The 21,484-nt window shown below is 42.0% G+C and overlaps 1 protein-coding gene across 2 annotated transcripts in view; it reads right to left on the minus strand.

Annotated features, from left to right (window-relative positions):
- The window catches only part of SPAG17 (sperm associated antigen 17), an 88,092-nt gene that overhangs the window by 54,179 nt on the left and 12,429 nt on the right, over positions 1 to 21,484 (minus strand). Inside the window, exons 7-15 of one of the 2 annotated variants that reach the window (XM_060268869.2) lie at positions 19,769 to 19,950; positions 18,232 to 18,372; positions 16,327 to 16,405; positions 14,580 to 14,671; positions 7,534 to 7,671; positions 7,151 to 7,261; positions 4,761 to 4,911; positions 2,398 to 2,628; positions 481 to 573 (exon numbers count right to left, since the gene is read on the minus strand). In XM_060268869.2, the coding sequence (XP_060124852.2) occupies positions 481 to 573; positions 2,398 to 2,628; positions 4,761 to 4,911; positions 7,151 to 7,261; positions 7,534 to 7,671; positions 14,580 to 14,671; positions 16,327 to 16,405; positions 18,232 to 18,372; positions 19,769 to 19,950 (1,218 nt within the window). The remainder of the gene's footprint in view (positions 1 to 480; positions 574 to 2,397; positions 2,629 to 4,760; positions 4,912 to 7,150; positions 7,262 to 7,533; positions 7,672 to 14,579; positions 14,672 to 16,326; positions 16,406 to 18,231; positions 18,373 to 19,768; positions 19,951 to 21,484) is intronic. The other variant, XM_088658775.1, reaches the window with a different exon arrangement.

Genomic DNA, 21,484 nt, shown 5'->3' on the forward strand with positions numbered 1-21,484 from the left:
TCTGGCGCCTCAGGAGGCACAGTTGCTCGAACTAAGCACGTGTGCGTCCCCAAGGCAGGGCGTGGCTCCGGCTTTCCGGCTGGGAAAGGGGAGGGCGGGTCACTGGAAGGATCTCTGAACCACGGCGCTGGATAGGCTTAAGACGGCCCTGCTGGTGGGCATAGCTAAGTGTGTGAACTGGCAGCTACACTCTACTGCTGGGAGTGCATAGGATGCTGACTACGCAATACTAAAAATTATCTTAGCATAAACTAGCTGCTGGTTCTGCCAGCCTGCTGGATTGCCTTGTGATTCTTTAAGGAACATAACAGACTTTCAGGGATAAGCTTTGCTTAGCTGTTGGTATTCTCTGCAGATAAGTTTGTTAGTATGGGTGTATTTTGGCAGACTGATCACCGATGAGAAAAATGAGTGCTTTGTTTTAATGCCAAAGTGAAGACAGAGGGAAAGGGAAAGAGGCTGTTTCCAAATAAAGCCTACCTGAATGGTAAAGTCCTGATGGTCTCTGAATACTGTTCTCAAATGTAAAAGGGAAATATTGTCGACTATGAAAAGCACTGTCAGTGAAAAGCCCTATGAACAGGAGGTGCAAATCAGAGAAATTCCGAAGTCAGAATGGGAGTTCCCTAATCTCCAGTTTAAGTTTCAACATTCAAAGTGGCTGCACAGAAACAATGTGGGAAAAGCAGATTGGCCTCTTGTGGACTCTGGTAGTGTCACGTGGTCTGTGAATAGTGCAGTTGCTCATCTGCAGCATGGCCTGAGGGCAAGTGGACTGTGGAGAGGGACTGACCTCTGAAAAATGTTAAATATGGACCATGACTTCACTGTGAAGGAGAATGAAGGCATGTCAAATAACTTTGAATCCTTTCGGCTCTGAAGTAATATCGCAAATAGATTAAAAATGGTAAGATCAAAAGAGAATACTGTGACCTAAGCAATACTATAAGACTCAGATTTCTGACAGCATCAGCACAATTCCCTAGCTATGTTTACTTGGAAGAATCTTCAACAGAGCTTATTCCTTAGTACTTGTGTTTAGGATTGTAGCCATCTCCAAACATATATAACATTAACAATCTCAATATAAATTCCTTTAACAGCTGCTGTTGGCATCTGTCTATTTTGGGAGACAATGGAAGAGTATACCTTTGAGAATAAAGTCAAACCACTAGAGAGTTACAGTGCCTGCTGTGCCCATAGAGACCAATATGGAAGAGATATGTTTCATTGCAGGTGGAGCAGATGGAGGCATCTGGTTTCACTAGTAGAGGTGCACCATGGTGTTCTTAAGTAGTATACCTGCATTCTTTAGTACTGTAATCTGTTTTATGATCTCAGCATTTCCCATCCTACTCTGTGGCAAATATAGACCAGGCCCTGGCAGTCAAACCTTTTCTTCCTTATTCTAACTGCCTTGCCTTTAAACTGCCAAGTACCCCGTTTTCCCCGGGAAACCCCCGTATTTTCTTACCGTTTCCCGCAGGTGTCCCGAATGGCAAAATACCCCGTATTCTCCCAGATTACGGAGCTCCTGCCGGTGGCCATGTTCTTCTGGTGCCGGCACTTCTACGCACTTCCGGACATGCATAGAAGCGACTTCCGATGCCACTGTGCCCATTTCCAAAATGTCCGTAGCGCCAGAAGTTGCTTCTACGCATGTCCGGAAGTGCATAGAAGCAACTTCTGGTGCTGCGGACATTTTGGAAACAGGCACAGCGGCATCAGAAGTCGCTTCTACGCATGTCCAGAAGTGCGTAGAAGCGACTGCCGGTGCTGCGGCGCTGCCGATCCCAGATTTTTCAATCCGGACCTTGGGACCTATGTTTTAAATTTTCTTCCTACTCTGCCTCCCAGCCCTCATCATCCCTGCTTAGCTAGGATACTTCCATATGTTTCATCCTTTGGCTAACAACACTTAGCTTTCTCCTATCTCTAGCTCTTCTTTTAGGTTTTTCAAAAGAACCACTTTCTCTGTGATCTGTGCAAAATGTGTATGCAGAGCCTTCTTGGAGATGCCACACGTCACCATTGCAGAGCAGAAGTCTGCGAACAGGGGCATCAGCAATTTTGCTTTGGGTGTGGGTGTGGGTGTGGGCCAAGGCAAACAATGGTCATGCTGGAAAATGTATCTCTTGGCCAAGATGACTTACAAAGCATTCTTTAAAATCCCTTTTTGAACTTGTGCCTTTATTGCCCTTTGTTTCAGCAGCAAATGTATATAAATCTTTCAGTAAGAGGTCTAGCAATAACACGCACCGTTTTAATACATGGTTGTGAATTTTTCTTGATTTTACTGTTTTATCTTTCATAAACAGCTTTGAGGTGTTTTTTAAACAATCAAGTGATATATAAATTTCATTAAATAAATAAATAAAATTATGGTAACCTATGTACCTGATTTGTTCAGATACTCTTCCTGTGATATTTTTAGGTCCATCAATTCTTGTCTCAGTTGTCTGGCAAAATTAGCAGGATTATCCCATGGGATGTAAGACACCTCATCATCACCACCAAGCATTCTGCCACAGCCTTCTAGCTGCCCAGAGTCATCTACCTTTGTCAGCCTCAGACTTTCAAATGTAAACACTTTAAAAGCTCGCTCTATTTCAGCCCAGTTCATGTGTTCTGTAGGAAGATCAAGGCACAGAAAGTAAACTCAACAATGCCAGCAAAGTGTGTCCCATGATGAGATATTTTTCCTACAGGCACTGGTCACTTTTCATTGATATACAGGAATCCCTCCCACTTGTGCATTATCATCTTGTGTGCATCTGTGAATATTTGCGGCGCCAGGAAATAATAATTTAATTCATACCAGGAAATGGAGGGAGAGAGCTGGTGTCAGGGGCTGGATTGAGGAATTGTGGGAGCCCCCCCCCTTTCTGAACCTTCCCAAGGGCAGGAGGGCAGTACAGTGGTGCCTCTCTTAACGAACGCCCCGTAAGACGAAATTTTCGTTTAAAGAACGGATTTTTCTAGCGGAGGTTACCTCGCTAGATGAATTCGTTTTATGAAGAATTCGTCTAGTGAATCACGGTTTCCCATAGGAATGCATTGAAATTCAATTAATGCATTCCTATGGGCAAATAAAAAAAATTCAGTGCATTCCTATGGGATTCGCTAGATGAATTTTTCGTTATAAGAATAGACCCGTGGAACGAATTAAATTCGTCTAGCGAGGCACCACTGTATTGATTTAGAACAGTGGTTTGCAGAGGGGCATAGTCCAGAGGGGGAAAGCTGGGAAATACTGGATGAGGAACAGCTAGAAGAGGAACCACCAGGAGAGAGACAGCTGGCAGATTCTGTGTCCTTGGAAATAATCCCTAACCCCCCTTCGCCTAAGACTAGATGGGCTTTGAGAGTGATAGAACAGAAAGTGTAGCGGCAACAAGCTCAGATTACCAGATGTAGGAGTGACATAGATGAATGGGGACGGAGGGGGTGAACCTTAACTGGGAGCAACGCCATTTCTAGAGAGATATGCATTCCTTTCTCTCTCGCTTTGATTATTAAAGAAAGTAACTGGTAAGAACGCTCCTTTCGTTTGATCTGCTTATTTACTGCCACTAGGGGAGGGATCCGGTCCCCCAAAGCCTGACAGCTGGAGAGTCCTTGTGGCTCATGAGGAGACCCACCTTGGAGCTTGAAGAGGACTTCAGTAAGGCCAGGGAAGGGAGTCCAGCAGGGCTTTGTTTAGGCTGCTCAGCCTCCCTGCCAAACACCTGACACGGGGGGAGCACAGCAGCAGCATAGAGCTGGGTGATAGCTGGTTTTCAACATTGTGATAGATCAGCAGCTGAATATCGTGATGTACTGATATATCACGACGCCTGAAATTGCCCAACCCTAACCCATATCACTCCTGCTCACCTCTCAGCTGATCAAGGCAATTTGAACTGGCGATACATTGTGGCTTCCTGGCTGCCGCCAGCACAGCTCAGGAAGGCAGGAGGGAATGAGGTGCTGGCAGTGGCTGGGGAACTGCAAGTATTGCCAGCTCAAAAAGTCTGAAACTGGTATCGCGGTTTGAAGGTCATACCACTTTCAGACAATTAATTGCAATATCGCCCAGCTCTACAGCTGCAGCCACTTTCCCACACATTCTCCAGGCAGCCCCAGAGCTTCAATTCCAGTTGTGGATCTTTTTTCGTACAGTATTTTTGATCTGGGTTGCAGAGAGAGTGGCAGAGCGGGCATTTAAAGGGTGTTTAGAGGGTGCTCCCCACTTATGTGATTTCCACTTATGCACGCGGAGCACTGGAATGTAACCCCTACAGAAGTGGGGAGTCGCCTGTACTGTACTATATTACCTATTTTTTAAAATACAATGTACGGCTTACAGCCCAGACTTATGAATTGGGGAAAGAGTTCAGGAACAGGAAGAGCAGTGACTTGCACTGCAACAGGTGAAGCATAATCCCTTCGTGCCTGGCAACCGGAGCAATTCTAGACAATTCTACCCTATTTACCAGGAAACCTCTCTTATTACCATTTATAACAAAATAAAAAAAACCCTTCCAGTAGCACCTTAGAGACCAACAAAGTTTGTCATAGGTATGAGCTTTCGTGTGCATGCACACTTCTTCAGATGTAGTTCACACTTGTACCAGCCTCTTCTTGCCAAGGGAGGCCTATAATACATTAAAAAGGTGTGAAGGGAGTCAAACCTTTACCTGGTCCTATAAAAAATACCTTATTACAACCAGTTTGGACTTGGGGGGGGGGAACTGTTTACAATAAAGGAATCGTGTTACCACTAGTGCAATAATGCATGAGCTCATGGATTCTGGCAAGGCGTCTGGTATTGGTTCCAGGTGGCGGAAGAGGGAATTTAAGAAGATCCATCAAAGGCAGTTTGCACATCATTTCATCTTCAACCTTGGCTGGGTCTAAACTACCCTGCATCTGAAGCGAAAAAAGAAACAATCAAATATTAACCGATGTTTATGCCCTATATATCCTACATAAAAATATTTCTGAACTTGAAAATTGAACTGAAAACTGACACTTAGAAATTTTGGAGGGGGACACAAGTATGCAATAGTTGACACCCATAATGCAATCCCATATATGCCTGCTGTCACTTCTCTGCATGCAATATTGTGGCAGCACATACGCTTTAGAACTCCCTGCCTATAGATATCAAGCAGGCGCCTTTGCTGTATTATTTTCGGCACCTGTGAAAAACATCCTTGTTTAGACAAGTCTACCCAGATGCTTAGACATGCTAATGGGAATTTAATGTTTTAGTATTTTTGAACATTTGTATGTTTTAATGTTTTAAGTCTTAATAATACAGTCGTACCTTGGTTCTCCAATGCCTTGGTACTCATACGTTTTGGCACCTGAATGCCCAAACCCAGAAGTAAGTGTTCTGGTTTGCAAACGTTTTTCAGAAGCTGAATGTCTGACGCGGCTTCCGCTTGACCGCTGCCAATTGGAAGCCGCACCTTGGTTTTCAAATGGTTTTGGGAGTTGAACGGACTCCCAGAATGGATTACGTTCAGGAACCAAGGTACCACTGTAATTATTATTATTATTATTATTATTATTATTATTATTATTATTATTATTATTTCTCCCTGATTTTGTGGTTTTACCTTTTGTTAACCACTTTTAAAGGAGATTTTATTGTAAAAAAAGGTTTTAGGAGCAGAATGTAATTTTATTTGAATGTCAGATCTTAGTGAATAGCAAGCTCTGTAACCAGCAGATAGGGTGTATGTGTGTGTGTGTGTGTGTGTGTGTGTATATATATATATATATATATATATATATATATATATATATATATATATATATAATATTTTTATTGGTTTTCCAAATTAATACAAATCTGTCCAAATTATTTAAATTTGATCCAATTTCTTTTAAAAATTAGGTTTCCCGTTCCTGTTGCAAATGTATGTCCATCATTTCCTGATGTAGCCACTTCATTCTTCGTTAATCTTCTCTTCATCCTTCTCTTGATGCAAAGCGATATGTTCTTTTATTGGGTGAAGTGAACTGGGCAAATTTTGCCCAGTACGGGGGGGGGGGCAGATGGTAGAAATGGTAACCTTGGTCACCGCCATGCAAAAATAAGGAACAAAAGGTATTTATACCAAATAAGCAAAGATATTAACACCAAATCAGTAATCTAAAATGTCGCACCATTTGGTAGTCAGTTTGATGTTACCATGGTCTGGCACTATATTGGGAGTGGGAGAGTGTGTACCCATATCATACAATTCATTTCACTATTTAAGGTATATTAGGGGGGATTTCTCCACCCCCATCATTCAGCTTGGATACTGAGATCCAACTGTGAGAGCTTCCTGGCAGTTCCCCCACTGTGATAAGTGAAATTACAGGGAACCAATCATAGGGTCTTCTCAGTAGCAGCACCTGCCCTGTGAAACAGCCTCCCATCAGATGTCAAGGAAATAAACGGACTTTTAGAAGACATCTTCCCTTTATAGGGAAGCTTTTAATATTTGATGTCTTACTGTGTTTTAATTTATTGGAAACCACCCAGAGTGGCTGGGGTGACCCTGTCAGATGGGCAGGGTATAAATATATTATTGGTGGCACTGTGGTCTAAACCACTGAGCCTCTTGGGTTTCCCCATTAGGTCAGTGGTTCGAATCCGCACTATGGAGTGAGCTCCCATTGCTCTGTCCCAGCTTCTGCCAACCTAGCAGTTCGAAAGCACACCAGTGCAAACAGATAAATAGGTACTGCTGTGCTAGGAAGGTAAATGGCATTTCCATGAGCTCTGATTTCTGTCACGGTGTTCCATTGCGCCAGAAGTAGTTAGTCATGCTGGCCATATGACCCGGAAAACTGTCTGTGGACAAACGGCGGCTCCCTTGGGCCTGAAGCAAGATGAGTACCTCAACCCCATAGTTGCCTTTGACTGGACTTAACCATCCAGGGGTCCTTTACCTCAATGATGATGATGATGATGATGATGATGATGATGATGCAATGAGTGTGAAATTAGTTCCAGCCTCTGAAGTCCTTTGGGTCCTAGCAAATATACAGGAAAATGTTCCTACCTGCTATTTCCCCCTCATTGTTCAAAGTGTCTTTATTTACACATTCAATGCTACTGAGAAAGGAAGGAAGGAAGGAAGGAAGACTAAACTGCACAACATTCTACCTTTAGGAAGTACAATCTCTGGGACAGGGTATCATGGTAGTTCAGTATAAGAGGCCATTTCTGATCCATGGTCTTGTCTTTATTTTGAGGATAAAAGGAGTTGTAAAGATTCTGTTAATAAAAGTAAAAGCACAAATTTAAAATACAGTATCTATATTTTTAAACAACAAAATAGTAATACAGTCATACCTCGGGTTGAATACGCTGCGGGTTGCGTACTTTTGGGTTAAGGACCGTGCGGACCCAGAAGTGTTTACTTCTGGGTTCCGCCATGCATGCGCAGAAGCATTCTGTGCACTTTGCACGTGCGCAGAAGCACTCTATCGACCCCAAAACGGATTGAGTACGCAACCCGAGGTACCACTGTACTTGGCAATACAAACCTTTTTCTCACTCTCAGGAAGGGCAAGAGAAGGAAGGATCGAAACCATGTGACTTGCAATGGTATGATCCAGCCCATCTTCACGAGGCTCTGGAACCACCAAGCTTGGTGGTGTAAGATTCTGTTCTGATGCAACAACCTAGCAAAAGAAAACATAAATAGGATAACTCCATGGCTGTCATGGTTATAATATGAGCATCAGGACAGTCAGAATCCCAGCAGAATCCCAAATCTGTCCATTATCAGGAACAAGGAATACTGGGACCCACCCAGCTTAGGATGGAGTCACTATAGATTAATAATAATAATAATAATAATAATAATAATAATAATAATAATAATTTCTACCCTGCCCATCTGGCTGGGTTTCCCCAGTCACTCTGGGCGGCTTTCAACAGAACATTAAAAACAGAATAAGACTTCAAACATTAAAAGCTTCCCTAAACAGGGCTGCCTTCAGATGTCTTCAACAACTATGAAAACTGTTGACTGAGGGACTTCCGGTAATGGTGGGCTAGGGAACGGATCGCGGAGAGGGAGCTCCGGCAATCTGGGAGCTCTAAAAAGCAGACAAAGTACGCTTTGGAGGGGGGCTGGCGCCTAAAACCCCTCCAAGGGAAAGGTGAGGGTACGGGTCCCTCACTGAAGCTGAGAAAAGCGGCGTGATTTCGGCAGAACTTGGCGGCGGCACCATTGAATGGTGAGAGTCGCTGAGAGGAGCCGCACGCAAAAACTCTACAGTGTCTGCTGCAGCGGCGCCCGAGAATCTCCGCTCCTAGCAAGCACCAGAGCTCTTCGACAAGATACATCTTAACGATAAACCGACCGTGAGTGTTACAAAGTTGACATAAAGATTACAAAACTAAGACCGCGGGCGGGAGGCTAAGTCGAAGGAGTCAGTAAACGCACCGCTGTTTAATTGCGAAAGAGCCCTCTGACAGAACAAGAGTTGTTTATTGAACAACGGGTCACTGTTTAAACGCGCTGGGGGAAGTCAGAGAGATTGAAAGAGACAGGAAAACCGAGCGCAAGAGTAAAAATAGAATTTAATTGAACAATTGATTACTATCCCTCATTTCAAGATGGAGATCGGGAGGCTTGAAAAGACATTTTGAAAGGTTCTTTTCCGAAGCGAAAGACAAGGAGAAGGAGGAGGAGGGGGAAACAGGGTGGAGGAGGAGGTGAAGAGGAGAGAAGGAGATCAAAGACATTGCAGCTGCAGCTGTTGTATCTACGTGACAAAGAGGGAAAGCTGAGGCTGGAAACTGAAAGCTGGCAGACTGCCAAGGCATCGAAACTTAGCAGACTTTTAAAGCCCACAAAGTACTCCCCCCCCTTTTCTCTCGACTTTTTCTTTTCTTGATGAGACTGCTGTAAGGAAAGGATGATGAAAGACTGAATACACAGAAGGATACTCCCAGATAGGGAAAGGAAAGGGGAAAATTAGGACTCTGAGTATTTATCCTCAAACAGAGGAATAAAATGCCCATAAGAAAGTTCAAGGAGAATCCAGCTAGTTCCACTGCATTGGCAGGGAACCAACCAAGAAGGCAATCAATGTCAACTCCAATCCCAGAAGGTGAGTCCTTGGCAGACATAAAAGAACTGATAATAGGAATGAATAAAACTTTAAACGAAAAATTGGACTCAGTTGAAACCAAAGTGGACTCAATTGAGATTAAAGTGGGTGACAACACCAAGATGATAGAGGAGTTGACTGGGCAGATGAGAGAGCTGCATAATAAAAACAAGGAACTAGATAAAGCGGTGAAAGACATAAATGTGAAGATAGGAAAACAAGAGGAAGCAATAAAAAAGATAGCTGCAGAAAACAAAGATCTAAGATCAGTAAAGGAGAAAGAAGATGAAATGACACAAAGATTGAAAAAGAAGCAAGAGGAGCTTGAAGATCAGATTGCTTTTCTCGAGATGAGGCAGAAGGAGCTGATTTTAAGGATGAGGGGTGTCCCGGAGTCGGCAAGAGAGCAAATAGAAGAAAAAATGATTAAAGGATTGGCAACATGGCTAAAAGTGAGAGAAGAGGATCTGATGCTTGATATAGACAAGATCTATAGAGTAAGAACGGATAGGACAAAAAACTTCAAGGGACCGGGAGATGTGATGATTTTCTTAAATTCAATGCTCCTCAAAGAGAAAATTTTGCAGAGGAAAAAGGTTGAGGATTTGACGATAGAAGGAAGAACAGTAGCCATCTTCAAAGAAATTCCGAAGAGATTTAGGCTCAAGAGACAGGGCTACAAAGCAGTAACAGAGACCCTAAGCAAAAATGGAATATGGTACATATGGGAGTATCCTGAAGGATTGACTTTCACCTTCAAAGGCAAAAAGAAGACCTTTAGATCGGTGGCGGAGGCGGAAAGATTTTGCAACAGAAACAAAAAGGAACTGTTTAAAGAACTGGAGGAAGACAAGGAAGACGAAGACCTGCAAGTGGGCGAAAGCTCTTGAAGATTGTTGTATATAAAAGAACTTCTCTTCTTTTGTTTATAGGGAGACTGATCTTCTTTCCATTTCCTTTTTAGGGGGAGGGGGGACTTCTCTCCCTTTGGATAAAGATCTTCACCCCTTGTTTCTTCTTCCCCTCCCCTTTTTTCTTGTTGTAAAACAACAAGAGGAGAGTATAAGTTAAGGAATTTGGGATAAAATCTCCCTGTATTCTTCCTGGAAGGGGTTGTAGTGAGAAGTGCAGACACACTCTTACCAACTAGAGCTCTTAGGTGGAGGGGTGGAAAACTTAGACTTTGGAAATATCACATTCTTTGTTTACTTTCACCCCTCCCCCTCTTTAATTCTTTCATTTTTAAGTCCTGGTTTTGAAGTTTGTAAATTTTCTCCCCAATTTATTTTTATTTAATTGAAACAGAGTTTAAATAAAGTAATGGATTTAAATATTATATCCTGGAACGTGAATGGTTTAAACGATAAATTAAAAAGAAACAAAATAGAACATATAATAAAAAAAGGTAGCTGGGACGTTGTATGTTTCCAGGAATCTCACGTATCACAAAATCATGAAAGGGTTTTGATAAATAAGAGAATAGGAAATGAATTTATTTCATCAAACAAAAAGAAGAAAAAGGGAGTAATAATTTACGTTAAACCAAAGATTAAGGCAGAAAAGTTATTCCAAGATGAAGAGGGGAGAATGGTTGGGGTGCGTCTGTACTTACCAAAGGGAAATGTATGTATTGTAAATATCTATGCACCAAATGGATGCAAAAAGGAATTTTTTGAGAAATTGGGAAAGAAAATGGGGGATCATATAATGGATGAAGAAATAGTGCTTTTAGGAGACTTTAATGGTGTTATGCAGGGGGAGGTGGATAGAACAGAGGGGAGGAGGGGGAACGGGGGAAGACTGCCAGAAGTTTTTCGAAATTTGGTACAAAACTACAACTTAGAAGATGTATGGAGAAAAGAAAATCCAAAGGAGAAAAAATTTACTTATTACTCTGGGGCAAAAAAATCAGCCTCTAGGATTGATATGATATGGCTCTCACCGAAATTGATACAGATGACGGGGAAAACTGAAATCTTGGTTAAATCAATTACAGACCATAATCCAACAATGGTGAAAATTAAAGGGAAAGATATAAAAAATAGAAGGTGGAGAATGGATGAAAGGATATTAAATGATGAGGATTTTATACAGAAAGTTAAAAAATTACTAAAGGAATTTTATGAGAAAAATATGTCGGAGGAAGTAGAGTTAAAGACAACCTGGGATGCGAGTAAAGCCTTTATAAGGGGATTATATATACAGCAAAAAAGTAGAGTTAAAAAAGAAAGGGAAAAAAATATGGAAAAATTACAAAAGGAAATTAATGAAAAGGAAAGGGAATTGGCAGATAGTCCAAAAAATGAGGATTTGAAAATGAGAGTGAAGGTATTACAAAAAGAATTATCTATATTGGTCGGACAAGAAATTGAGAATAAAATAAGATGGCTTAAACAAAAAACATTCGAATGGGGAGATAAAGTAGGAAAATTATTAGCATGGAAATTAAGGGAAAATCAAAAAGAGAGATTAATTACGGAAATAAATTATAAAGGGAAAAAATTGAGAAGGCAAGAGGAAATACAGAAATGTTTTAATCATTTTTATAAGAACCTATATGAGGAAAAGAAACTAGATAAGGGGAAATTAGAGGAATATTTTTCAAAAAGGAGGAAAGATAAAATATTAGAAGAGGAGAGAGAAATGTTAAATAAATCAGTGTCAAAACAAGAGATATATGAAGCCATAAATAAATTAAAATTGGGGAAGTCACCCGGAACGGATGGCTTGTCGAGCAGACATTATAAAGTATTTAGAGAAGAATTAGGAGAAATTTTACAAAAAGTGATGAATGATATCTTAGAGAAGGGAACCATACCCAAGACATGGGAAGAAGGTTATATAGTATTAATACCGAAGGGAGAGCAAGAGGAAAGACAGGTAGGGGACTTTAGGCCAATTTCGTTACTTAATGTTGATTATAAAATATTTACGGACATCTTAGCGGCTAGATTGAAAAAAATATTAATTAGGATTATAGGGCAAGACCAACAAGGATTTTTACCGGGAAGAAAATTGGCAAAAAATGTGAGAGTGGTACTGGATCTATTGGAATATTTGGATTGGTCTCCGGGGAAGAGGGCAGCCTTTGTCTTTTTAGATATAGAAAAAGCCTTTGACTCTCTATCTTGGAAATTTATGAAAAGATCATTAAAAGAAATTGGAATAGATGATAAATTTATGAGAGGAATTAATTCAATATATAATAATCAAACGGCTAAGTTAATACTGAATGGAGAGGTATTAGAGGATTTCGCAATAAAGAGGGGAACAAGACAGGGCTGCCCTCTATCCCCGTTGTTATTTATAATATCAATAGAATTTTTAATAGTGGATATTAAGAAGGAGGAGGAAATTGAAGGAATCAGAGTGAAAGATAAAAATTTGAAGATAAAAGCTTTTGCGGACGATATGATTGTAATGTTAGAAGAGCCAGAGATTTCAATCAAAAAATTAGAGGAGATATTAAATTCTTTTGAAGAAATATCAGGATTAAAAATTAATGAAAAAAAGACAAAAATGATGTTGAAAAATGTGGGACAATTGGACAAAAGCAAATTGCAACAAATTTCAAATTGGGAAATTGTGAATAAATTTAAATATTTGGGTATCATAATTAGTACTAATAATATAGATTTATATGAAAATAATTATGGAAAATTATGGAGGGAAATAAAGAAAGATATGGAGAGATGGAGGGGCTTAAATCTCTCTCTCTCAGGTAGGATAGCAACAATAAAGATGGCAATTTTACCAAAAATTTTATTTTTATTTCAAATGTTGCCTATATTGGGGGAGAGAAAGATTTTTGAAGAATGGAGGAGAGATTTAAGTAAATTTATATGGTTGGACAAGAAACCAAGGATCCAGTACAGACTACTTACGGATGTTAAAAGTAGAGGGGGGTGGGGGGTACCAGATTTGAGACTCTATTATGCATCATCGTGTATGTGCTGGCTTAAAGATTGGTTAATATTAGAAGATGAAGAGTTACTAGAGGTGGAAGGATTTAGAAATGTTGGGGGATGGCATACATATTTATTAGAAATAGAGAAAGGGAAAAATAAACAATTTAGTAATCATGTGATCAAAAAATCAATATTTAAGATTTGGAAAGAATTTAAAAATCTAATGGAACCGAAGATACCATGGTGGGCCTCGCCCTTCGAGATGACAGCCCTAGGGAGAAGGTGGAAAAAAGGAAGATGGTTGACGTACCAAGAGGTTTTGGTGAGTGAAGAGGGACAATGGAAACTAAAACCATATGAAGAGATCAAGCAGTACTGCAACAGTTGGTTGCAGTACGTACAGATTCAAAGCCTTTTTCAGGAACATAAAAAAATAGGATTTACAATTGGAAAGTCAAAATTACAAGAATTATTAATAGAAAATAAGGAAAAGCCATTATCAAAAATATATAAATTCTTGTTAGAATGGGAATTAAAAGATGAAGTAGTTAAGGAGGTAATGATAAAGTGGGCACAAGATTTAGGGAGGCCGATCTATGCAGCACAATGGGAGAGTATATGGAAGGTTTCAATGCGATTCACGGCTAGTATGAATATAAAAGAAAATATCTTAAAACTTATTTATAGATGGCATTTGACTCCCAGTAAATTGGCCAAAATATATAGGAATGATTTAGATAATTGTTGGAAATGCGGCGAGAAAGGAGGAAATTTTTTTCATTGTTGGTGGGCCTGTGGAAAAATATATAAATGGTGGGACGAAATCTATGAAGAAATGAAAAAAATGTTGAGGTTGACTTTTAGAAAAAAACCAGAGTATTTATTATTGAGCATTATCCCAGAAAATATTCCTGAGAACAAAAGAAATATTTTTTTGTATGCGAGCGTGGCAGCGAGACTAGTGATAGCTAGGAAATGGAGGAAGGAAGATCTACCCACAATCCAAGAATGGCAATTAAAACTGATTGAATTTATGAATCTAGAAAGAATGACGGCAGCAATTCGGAATACTTCTAAGCAGAAATCTAAATTGGAATGGGGAGTGGTAGAGGAATATTTTAAAAGAAATGGTGTTAAAACAGAGTTGATGATCTGTTTAAATTAGATAGTCATGAGGAAAATTAGAATCTGGAAAATGTTAGTGTGATAAAACAAAATTAATCGAAATTAAGATAGACATGATAAATGAAGGAACGCAATTTTTAAAATATATTTAGAAGACAAGCGGTGGGAAATGACTCGGAAGGTAACTCTTTTATCCTTTTTCTTTATTTTTTTCTTTTTTTCTTTTAAAAAAGAAAAAGAAAACTGTTGACTGAGAACTGGGACAGTTATAATTGAGAAAGCTCCAGTCCCGTTAACTAGTAAAGCAGTTATTTCCCCATAAGGTCACTTTCCTGTGCATACCATGTGAAGGACTTTTAGCTGCACACAAAACCTTAAAAAGAAAGAAAGAAAGAAAAGACTACTATTCTTGAATATACTGATGACTGTGCTTACCTGTTGCAACATGCATTCCAGTATCAAGGGAACAGAAACAATCTCATCAGGGACTGGGTTCAGGAGGTCATTATAATACCTCATGTCCACATCTGTAATCAAAAAGTAATGTTGCCCTTTCTTCATATATAATATTTGTACCGGTCTGTCATCATACTGAAATTTGTGTGGTCACCAACAGATGGAGCTAGCATCGCAAAGTGTCATATGAATGACAGTGTATTGACAATCTAGTGTGGGGTTTTCCTGAGAACCAAAGAAGCCTGAGACCAGCAGACCCAATTCTGAGCAGTATGCAGGAAAGTCCAGGGCCTAGTTCGGCCCCAACGTTCCTCCTTCTTCATCTCTGCTGAAAGATGGGCCTGCTGGGCTTGGGTTTCCCTCAGCCTACCAGAACACCTCAAACTCTTGTATTTGGGCATGGGCCTCTTGGGCTGTGGCAGGAGAAGGAAGCATCAGCGACAGTGTTCCAGGCTGCGGCCTGGAAAAGTCCCAGAGGGGGCTGGCAGCTCCAGAGTACATTGCTTCAGCAGGAGGAAAATTCAGGAATCCCACCCCCAAGCTGTTGCAGAGATTGGTATAACTGCATATGACATCAGCAACAGCACATATGTGGGTGAGGAAGGAGGAGACTGCTTGGGGTTGGAGAGCAGAGATGAGAAGGGGGCAATGAAGAGCTGCAAAATCACCATGTGGGTGTTCCATGTCAAGGGAAAACTTGGAAGGGAGGTGGTTTGAAAAAAAGGGGGGGTGAAGGCAAAATGGGGTTGGAAAAGAGAGATGGCTTTAGAAATGGGGAGGTGAAAAGGGAGGTTAGTAATTGCATTGGGTAGGGAGGTCTAACTGGTTAAATGGGAGTCTATGTGCAAGGAGGAGTTGCAAAAAAAAGGAAGGGGAGGAGGTGTAGGAGGGGTTGAAAGTGAAAAGGGGTATACAAAGGGGGCTGCAGAGTAGGAAGGAGTGGTGGCTTCAGAATTGATGGGGAAGGCAAAAATTAGTTGCAATGTATGGGAGGAGGAAGATCCAGGCGGTTAGGTGCAAGGTGGGTATAAGAAATGGACCTATAGGGAAGAAGATATATACAATGGCTGATCCTCCATATTGGAGAATATAAAATCTACCCTGAAATAAACAGCACGTTTTTGACATTCAGTATGCCTTGATGCGGGACCCAGGTGGCGCTGTGGGCTAAACCACTGAGCCTAGGGCTTGCTGATCAGAAGGTCAGCTGTTCGAATCCCTGTGACGGGGTGAGCTCCCGTTGCTTGGTCCCAGCTCCTGCCAACCTAGCAGTTCGAAAGCATGTCAAAGTGCAAGTAGATAAATAGGAACCGCTATAGCGGGAAGGTAAACGGCGTTTCCATGTGCTGCTCTGGTTTGCCGGAAGCGGCTTTGTCATACTGGCCACATGACCTGGAAGCTATACGCTGGCTCCCTCGGCCAATAATGCGAGATGAGCGCGCAACCCCAGAATCGGTCACGACTGGACCTAATGGTCAGGGGTCCCTTTACCTTTACCTTTATGCCTTGATGCAGTGAAAATGCTTAAGAATTGCTTCAGAAGGCATCTCACTACAGATGCTAGAATTCTCAGGTTCTGGATGGCAGCTTTAATCAAAACTCATCACCCCACTGCTATCTGCAGAAGGTTTACACATATTTTGCCCTATTTCTCCAGCATGTTGAAAAGGAATTACTCTTTTCGATGACAAAGTTTAGGAATAACTTACAGACACTTCACACATACCTGTTGTTAAAACTGGTGCAGCAGGCTCTTCTGCTGCCTGCTTTCTCCTTGAAGGTGTGGTTGGAGCAGGGGGTGGTACCTTGTGAAACAAAAACATTTATGACAATACAGCCGTCTTATATTCAACTTTTCAACCCAGTTATTGCAGTACTTGAATTAAGTACTTAAACAGGTTGTCAATTTTGCTGCTGGACACTCTTTGTGAATAATGTGATGCAAGGAACTACTGCAGGTTTGAGTCACATAGAGTGCTGGAGGAATCTTGGGATCACCTGGAGGAGAATTTTTGAATTAAGGTAGAATTTAGGCTGTCCTTTCCATGACTTAGATGAACCCCCTCCTTTCCGACACAATTCACACAACCTGTTTAACCATTTGCAAGGCAACCTATAGGCCAAAAGGCCTGTCAAAATTAAAATGTCTTTGCCAGCCAACGCATGGCCATCTGAAATGGGACTAGCTGGCCTGCCCTTGGCAAGGAGTTCCAGCACCTGAGAGCAGCCAAGAAAGTCCTCTCTCGAGTCCCCACCAAATGTACTTCAGGACAGAAAGATGGATATCTTCTGCGGATCTTAGAATCCAGATTTGCATGGGTGAATAACTTCCCACATAGTCACATAGGGGTTTGTAGATCATAACCAGTATATTTGATTATGCTTTTGGGAAAGGGACGGGTAGCCAGCTCTGGTCTGGCTTTTGCTTTTTCAACTGGCTAAACTTTATGAGTAGTCAAAGTCCTATGGAGAGCCTGTTGTAGTAGACTTGGGCTTTAAACTGTAAAAAGAAGGGTTAGTTCCTATGTCCTCAGACTATGTCATATATTACAACAAAATACCCCCTCCCCAAAAAATTCCACCTTCTCACCTGATCTTTGGGAGGTTCACTACCTCCAAATGTAACAAAATTTTGCTGGGCTGCAGCCTCCTGCTTCCTAAACCTGTGCAATGTCATAAATGTAGGTTGCTCCTATGACAAATGGCTGTGGCTTCCTGTGTTGCCTATTCCGATGCCTCCTTATCCATGCCCCACAAAGGGCTCCTTTCACCCCCCTCCCCCATGCGTCTTGAACCCTTGTTCTAGGGAGTCTTTGGGTGGGAGAGGGTGTCATGCCTCCCCTCACTTCCTCTGTGATTTGAAGTCAAAAAGCGCTTACATGTTCAGTAGATACATGAGTATGTGTGTACAGGTACGTGGTGGGTGAGTAAAAAGGGGAGATTCATACCCCTGTGGAGCAGGATTTAGAGCCTGCTCTACAGTAGCAAAGGCAGCAGAGGCTGCTGTGGCATTACTGTGTCTGGCGGAGGTTAGATTGTATATGTGGAGCTGAGAGTTGTTATAGGGGAATCTCCCCATAGCTCACACCAAAATTGGCTCCTTCTGTAATGTCTTCACTGATACACTTTGGTACGCCACCCCACAACTGGCAGGGCTCCCATGGACTCTGGTTGTGTAGCTGGAAGTAAGAATGTAAGAACCTGCTAGATCAGGCCAATGGCCCATCTTGTCCAACGTCCTGTTCTCACAGTGGCCAACCGGATGCCTGTGCAAAGCTCAAAAGCAGCACCGGAATGCCACAGCACTCTCCCCACTTGTGATTCCTAACAACTGGTATTCGTGTACTTTGTGTACTTCTCCCTTCTTTGCCATTTGGGGTGCTTTCTTCTTCTTTACTTGTGCTTGGATCAGATATAAGTGCCCCAAAGGAATAGCAGGATCTTAGAACTGCCCAGTGACCCGAGAAGTAATGGCTTTTCCAAGACTAATCCATCCAACCATTTTTGCTCTGGACCACACTACTGACACTGAACTATCTACTAGATGATGCATATTTATGCAGAAATGTACTCCTATGCACAATTTTACATGGAAATACATCTGCTACCAAGCATGGACGTGGTCTCTAACCTCAGTCTTGCTCTTCTTTTCTACTACGGGGACATTAATAAATTTGGTGGATTTCAAGAAGTGCTGATGCTGTCTTTTCCAGTCCAGGCAGTCATACATCAAACATGCCACAACTTCAAAGAGCTCCGTTCCAAATTCAAGCTACACAAAATAAAAGGAGGAAATATAAAGACTGGCTTTATAACATGCAGAACACATGGGAACTCAGCCAACTTCTAAGCAATGAATTATACATGCTATCGAATAACACAACAAGCATGACTTTGCCCTATTCAGTTTGAATGCATTTTAATATAAATATTATCCCACCTCAAAAAAACCCCCCAGATTTCCATTATGGGAGAGTTCCTATTTTTTCTTCCACTCACCAACACGTGGCAGTGAATCCATACCACCAAAGACCAGAATTCCAAGCTAAATGACAACTACAGCAAATGCCTTTTCTTTCCATCATCCGTTTAGGAGAATTTGGTATACAAGACATATTGTTTTGCAAATGAAGCTTCTGTTCAACCATGCCCTTGTATGGTTTTGCAAGTCTCCCCATGCTTCCCCTTTAAACATCCAATCTTGGAGGCTTGTAAGTGGAGTGTGGGGAGACTTGTAAAGCCCTTTAAGCAGCTGAATGAGTGAGCTTCTTTCTCCTCTTCCCCACCGTCTGCTGCCTGCTTGGGATGGGCAGGAGGAGACAGGAGCCTTTAAACGTCTGAGCAGGCAGCAGGGGTGAAGGATTAGAAAAAGCAGTGTGTACAATGCAGACGTCTTTCTACTCGTTGCTGCCCGCTCAGATTTTAAACAGAGGAGCATTCTCCCTTTCAGACAGCTCTTACTTGAACCTCTGCTTTTCAGAGGCTCCAGCAGAAGTGCTGGGCTGCTTGAACCAATGAATGATGCATTACACCCTGTCCTGCTGCCAATCAGCAGACAGCACCAGATATATCAGTTGATGGGTTGTGTGGGTGGGCATAGTTTGGGGGAAATGGCTTCGTATGGGCTGGAGGTTCCCCATCTCTGCTCTAGGAAGCCTCAAACTGAACCTTAAGGGTCTATTGATCTATAACAATACCTTGGTGAGGGACTATGCTAAACCTCGGGGTTCAGATTAACATCTATTCCCACTCCAGAATTAGAAACAAATGTCACACCATGCACTATTGCCCGCTTACGTAACACAAATGCTTCTTGTAAAAGACAATGGGCACAAAAGAATTTCCTCCTTTTCCTCCCATATGGCCCGTACCACCCCCAAATCTGCTCCAAAGTGTTGGGGGAAGGCCCTAGATCCTATTTAGGGGGTGCATGGGCAAGGAGAATGGGGAAATGATCAATGGCGCAAGGAGAAATCCATGCACTAACGGAATGTTAACCTTAGTGCTGCATCAAATATAACCCAATACAACTAGCCAGGGCCTTTAGTTCAGGGGGAACTCACAGGAACTCAGTTCCGGCACCTCTCAGGTGGGCACCATTGCCATACTAAGAAAATGAGGGTGAGTTCTGGCACCACTTTTTCTAGAAAAACAGCACTGCTACTAACCAACATGTCAGCGTTACTCCAGTCAGCAGGAAAGGAAGACTCCTTGACTAGGTGATGGAGGCGAGCTATCTGAAAAAGATTTGATCCTGGTTTCCCACTATTCAGAATTGGTTCCAAATATTTCCAGAAGGTTTGCAGGTCCTTGGCAGCTTTCATCTTCTTCTTCTTTTCAGCTTCGACAACTAGGGTTGCATGAGCATGGAATTATTTTAGCAGGCAAGTATGCCCATGGCAAATCTTAAGCATACTTTGGGCAAAAAGGATTAAGCCATGGTCAGCTCACTCTTTTGCAAGGCCTATTTAATAATCTAAGCTTTGGTCAGATAACATGATACACAGGAATGGATGAATCTGTCAACTTTGGTTTCTTTCAGTTTTGTCATATTTCCAAGTTCAGTTCTCTACCTTTCCATGGCAGCTTTTTTTGTTAAGTCCTCATGAAAACTGATCAGCATTTTAGTGAGAATTTCTCCTAATTGTCACGGACTGATTGGAAGCAGAGGAATGGTAGGGGGAACCAGATGGGGAACCCAAAGGGGAAAAGGCTCAGAAGCCAGGGAGCAGTGGAGGGACAGCAAAGAGATGAGGAAGAGGAGGTGTCGAAAGCTGAAGAGGTAACAGGGCTTAGTGAGCTGGGAGTCTGTGGCAGAGACAAGTCCAGAGGCAGAGGAAGAAGCTGAAACAGGCAAGTGGGAGGAGGGAGGTCAAGAAGCAGAGATGATCAGGCTGGTGAAGTTTCATGGGTATCTCCCCCTCCTGCTGCGACAAGCTCCCTTCTTCCCTGACTCCCAGAAATAGAAGAGGCATGAAACTGGAGGAGCAAGGACAGGCACAGTCTCTGATTGCTGGGGGTGAGGAGCCCTGGAGAGGAGGAAAAATAGATGGTTGTAGGGAGGTGGGGAGTTTTAATCTTGGCAGCTGATTTCATGGAGCAAGACTTACAGGGAATAAGCTGCTGTGCTCATTAGACCTGACACTCAGTCAAGTCTGTGAAGATCATGTTTCTGCTAATAAAGAGTTAACTCCAACTTGGAGCTGTTGGAACTGGCCAGCTCGTTCTGTGACACTAATGTACACATTTTGTAAAGCAGTTTTCCCTAACGTAATGCACTTCTTCCTCCCTTCCTCTTTGGCTTATTCTTTTGAATAGGATATACCCCTCTATTTCTACATTCCAGTCATGAGTTTCATAGTTGCCATCCTGTATTAAGAGCTCAAATTCATCCTGCTTGTTTCCTATACTCTGTGCTTTAGTATAGAAAGTGAAACCACAAGTCCAGCTGTTTCCTTCAATGAAGCTATTATTCCCAGTACTAGGTATTCCTGTCGTCTGTAATATTGTCTCCCTCCCCCTCAGGATTTAGTTTAAAGCTTTCCTGGGCAGCTTCACAAGACTCTTAGCAAACATACTCTTGCCAACTGCTGTGAGGTGCAAGCCATCTCTTACCATAAGTCCTTCCTCAAGGAAACGGAGACCATGATCTAAGAAGCCAAACCTTGGATCCAACTTCCTCCTTCCTGCTGCTTGACTTTACAAATACTCCCATTGCCTTTCCTTCCTTCCACCTGTCCCTTACCTAGCTGCACCTTAGGAGACCCTGGACCACAGCACCAGCCTAGAATAGAGGCATTTTTTTGTTGGCTCCATAGAGCTATTAAGCATGAAGACTCAACCATCATTACTGATGTTAAGACAACTACTGTAGCCCAGGGAAT

Source organism: Zootoca vivipara, chromosome 15, assembly GCF_965207765.1.
Source record: "Zootoca vivipara chromosome 15, rZooViv2.hap1.1, whole genome shotgun sequence".
Lineage (NCBI taxonomy): Eukaryota > Metazoa > Chordata > Lepidosauria > Squamata > Lacertidae > Zootoca > Zootoca vivipara.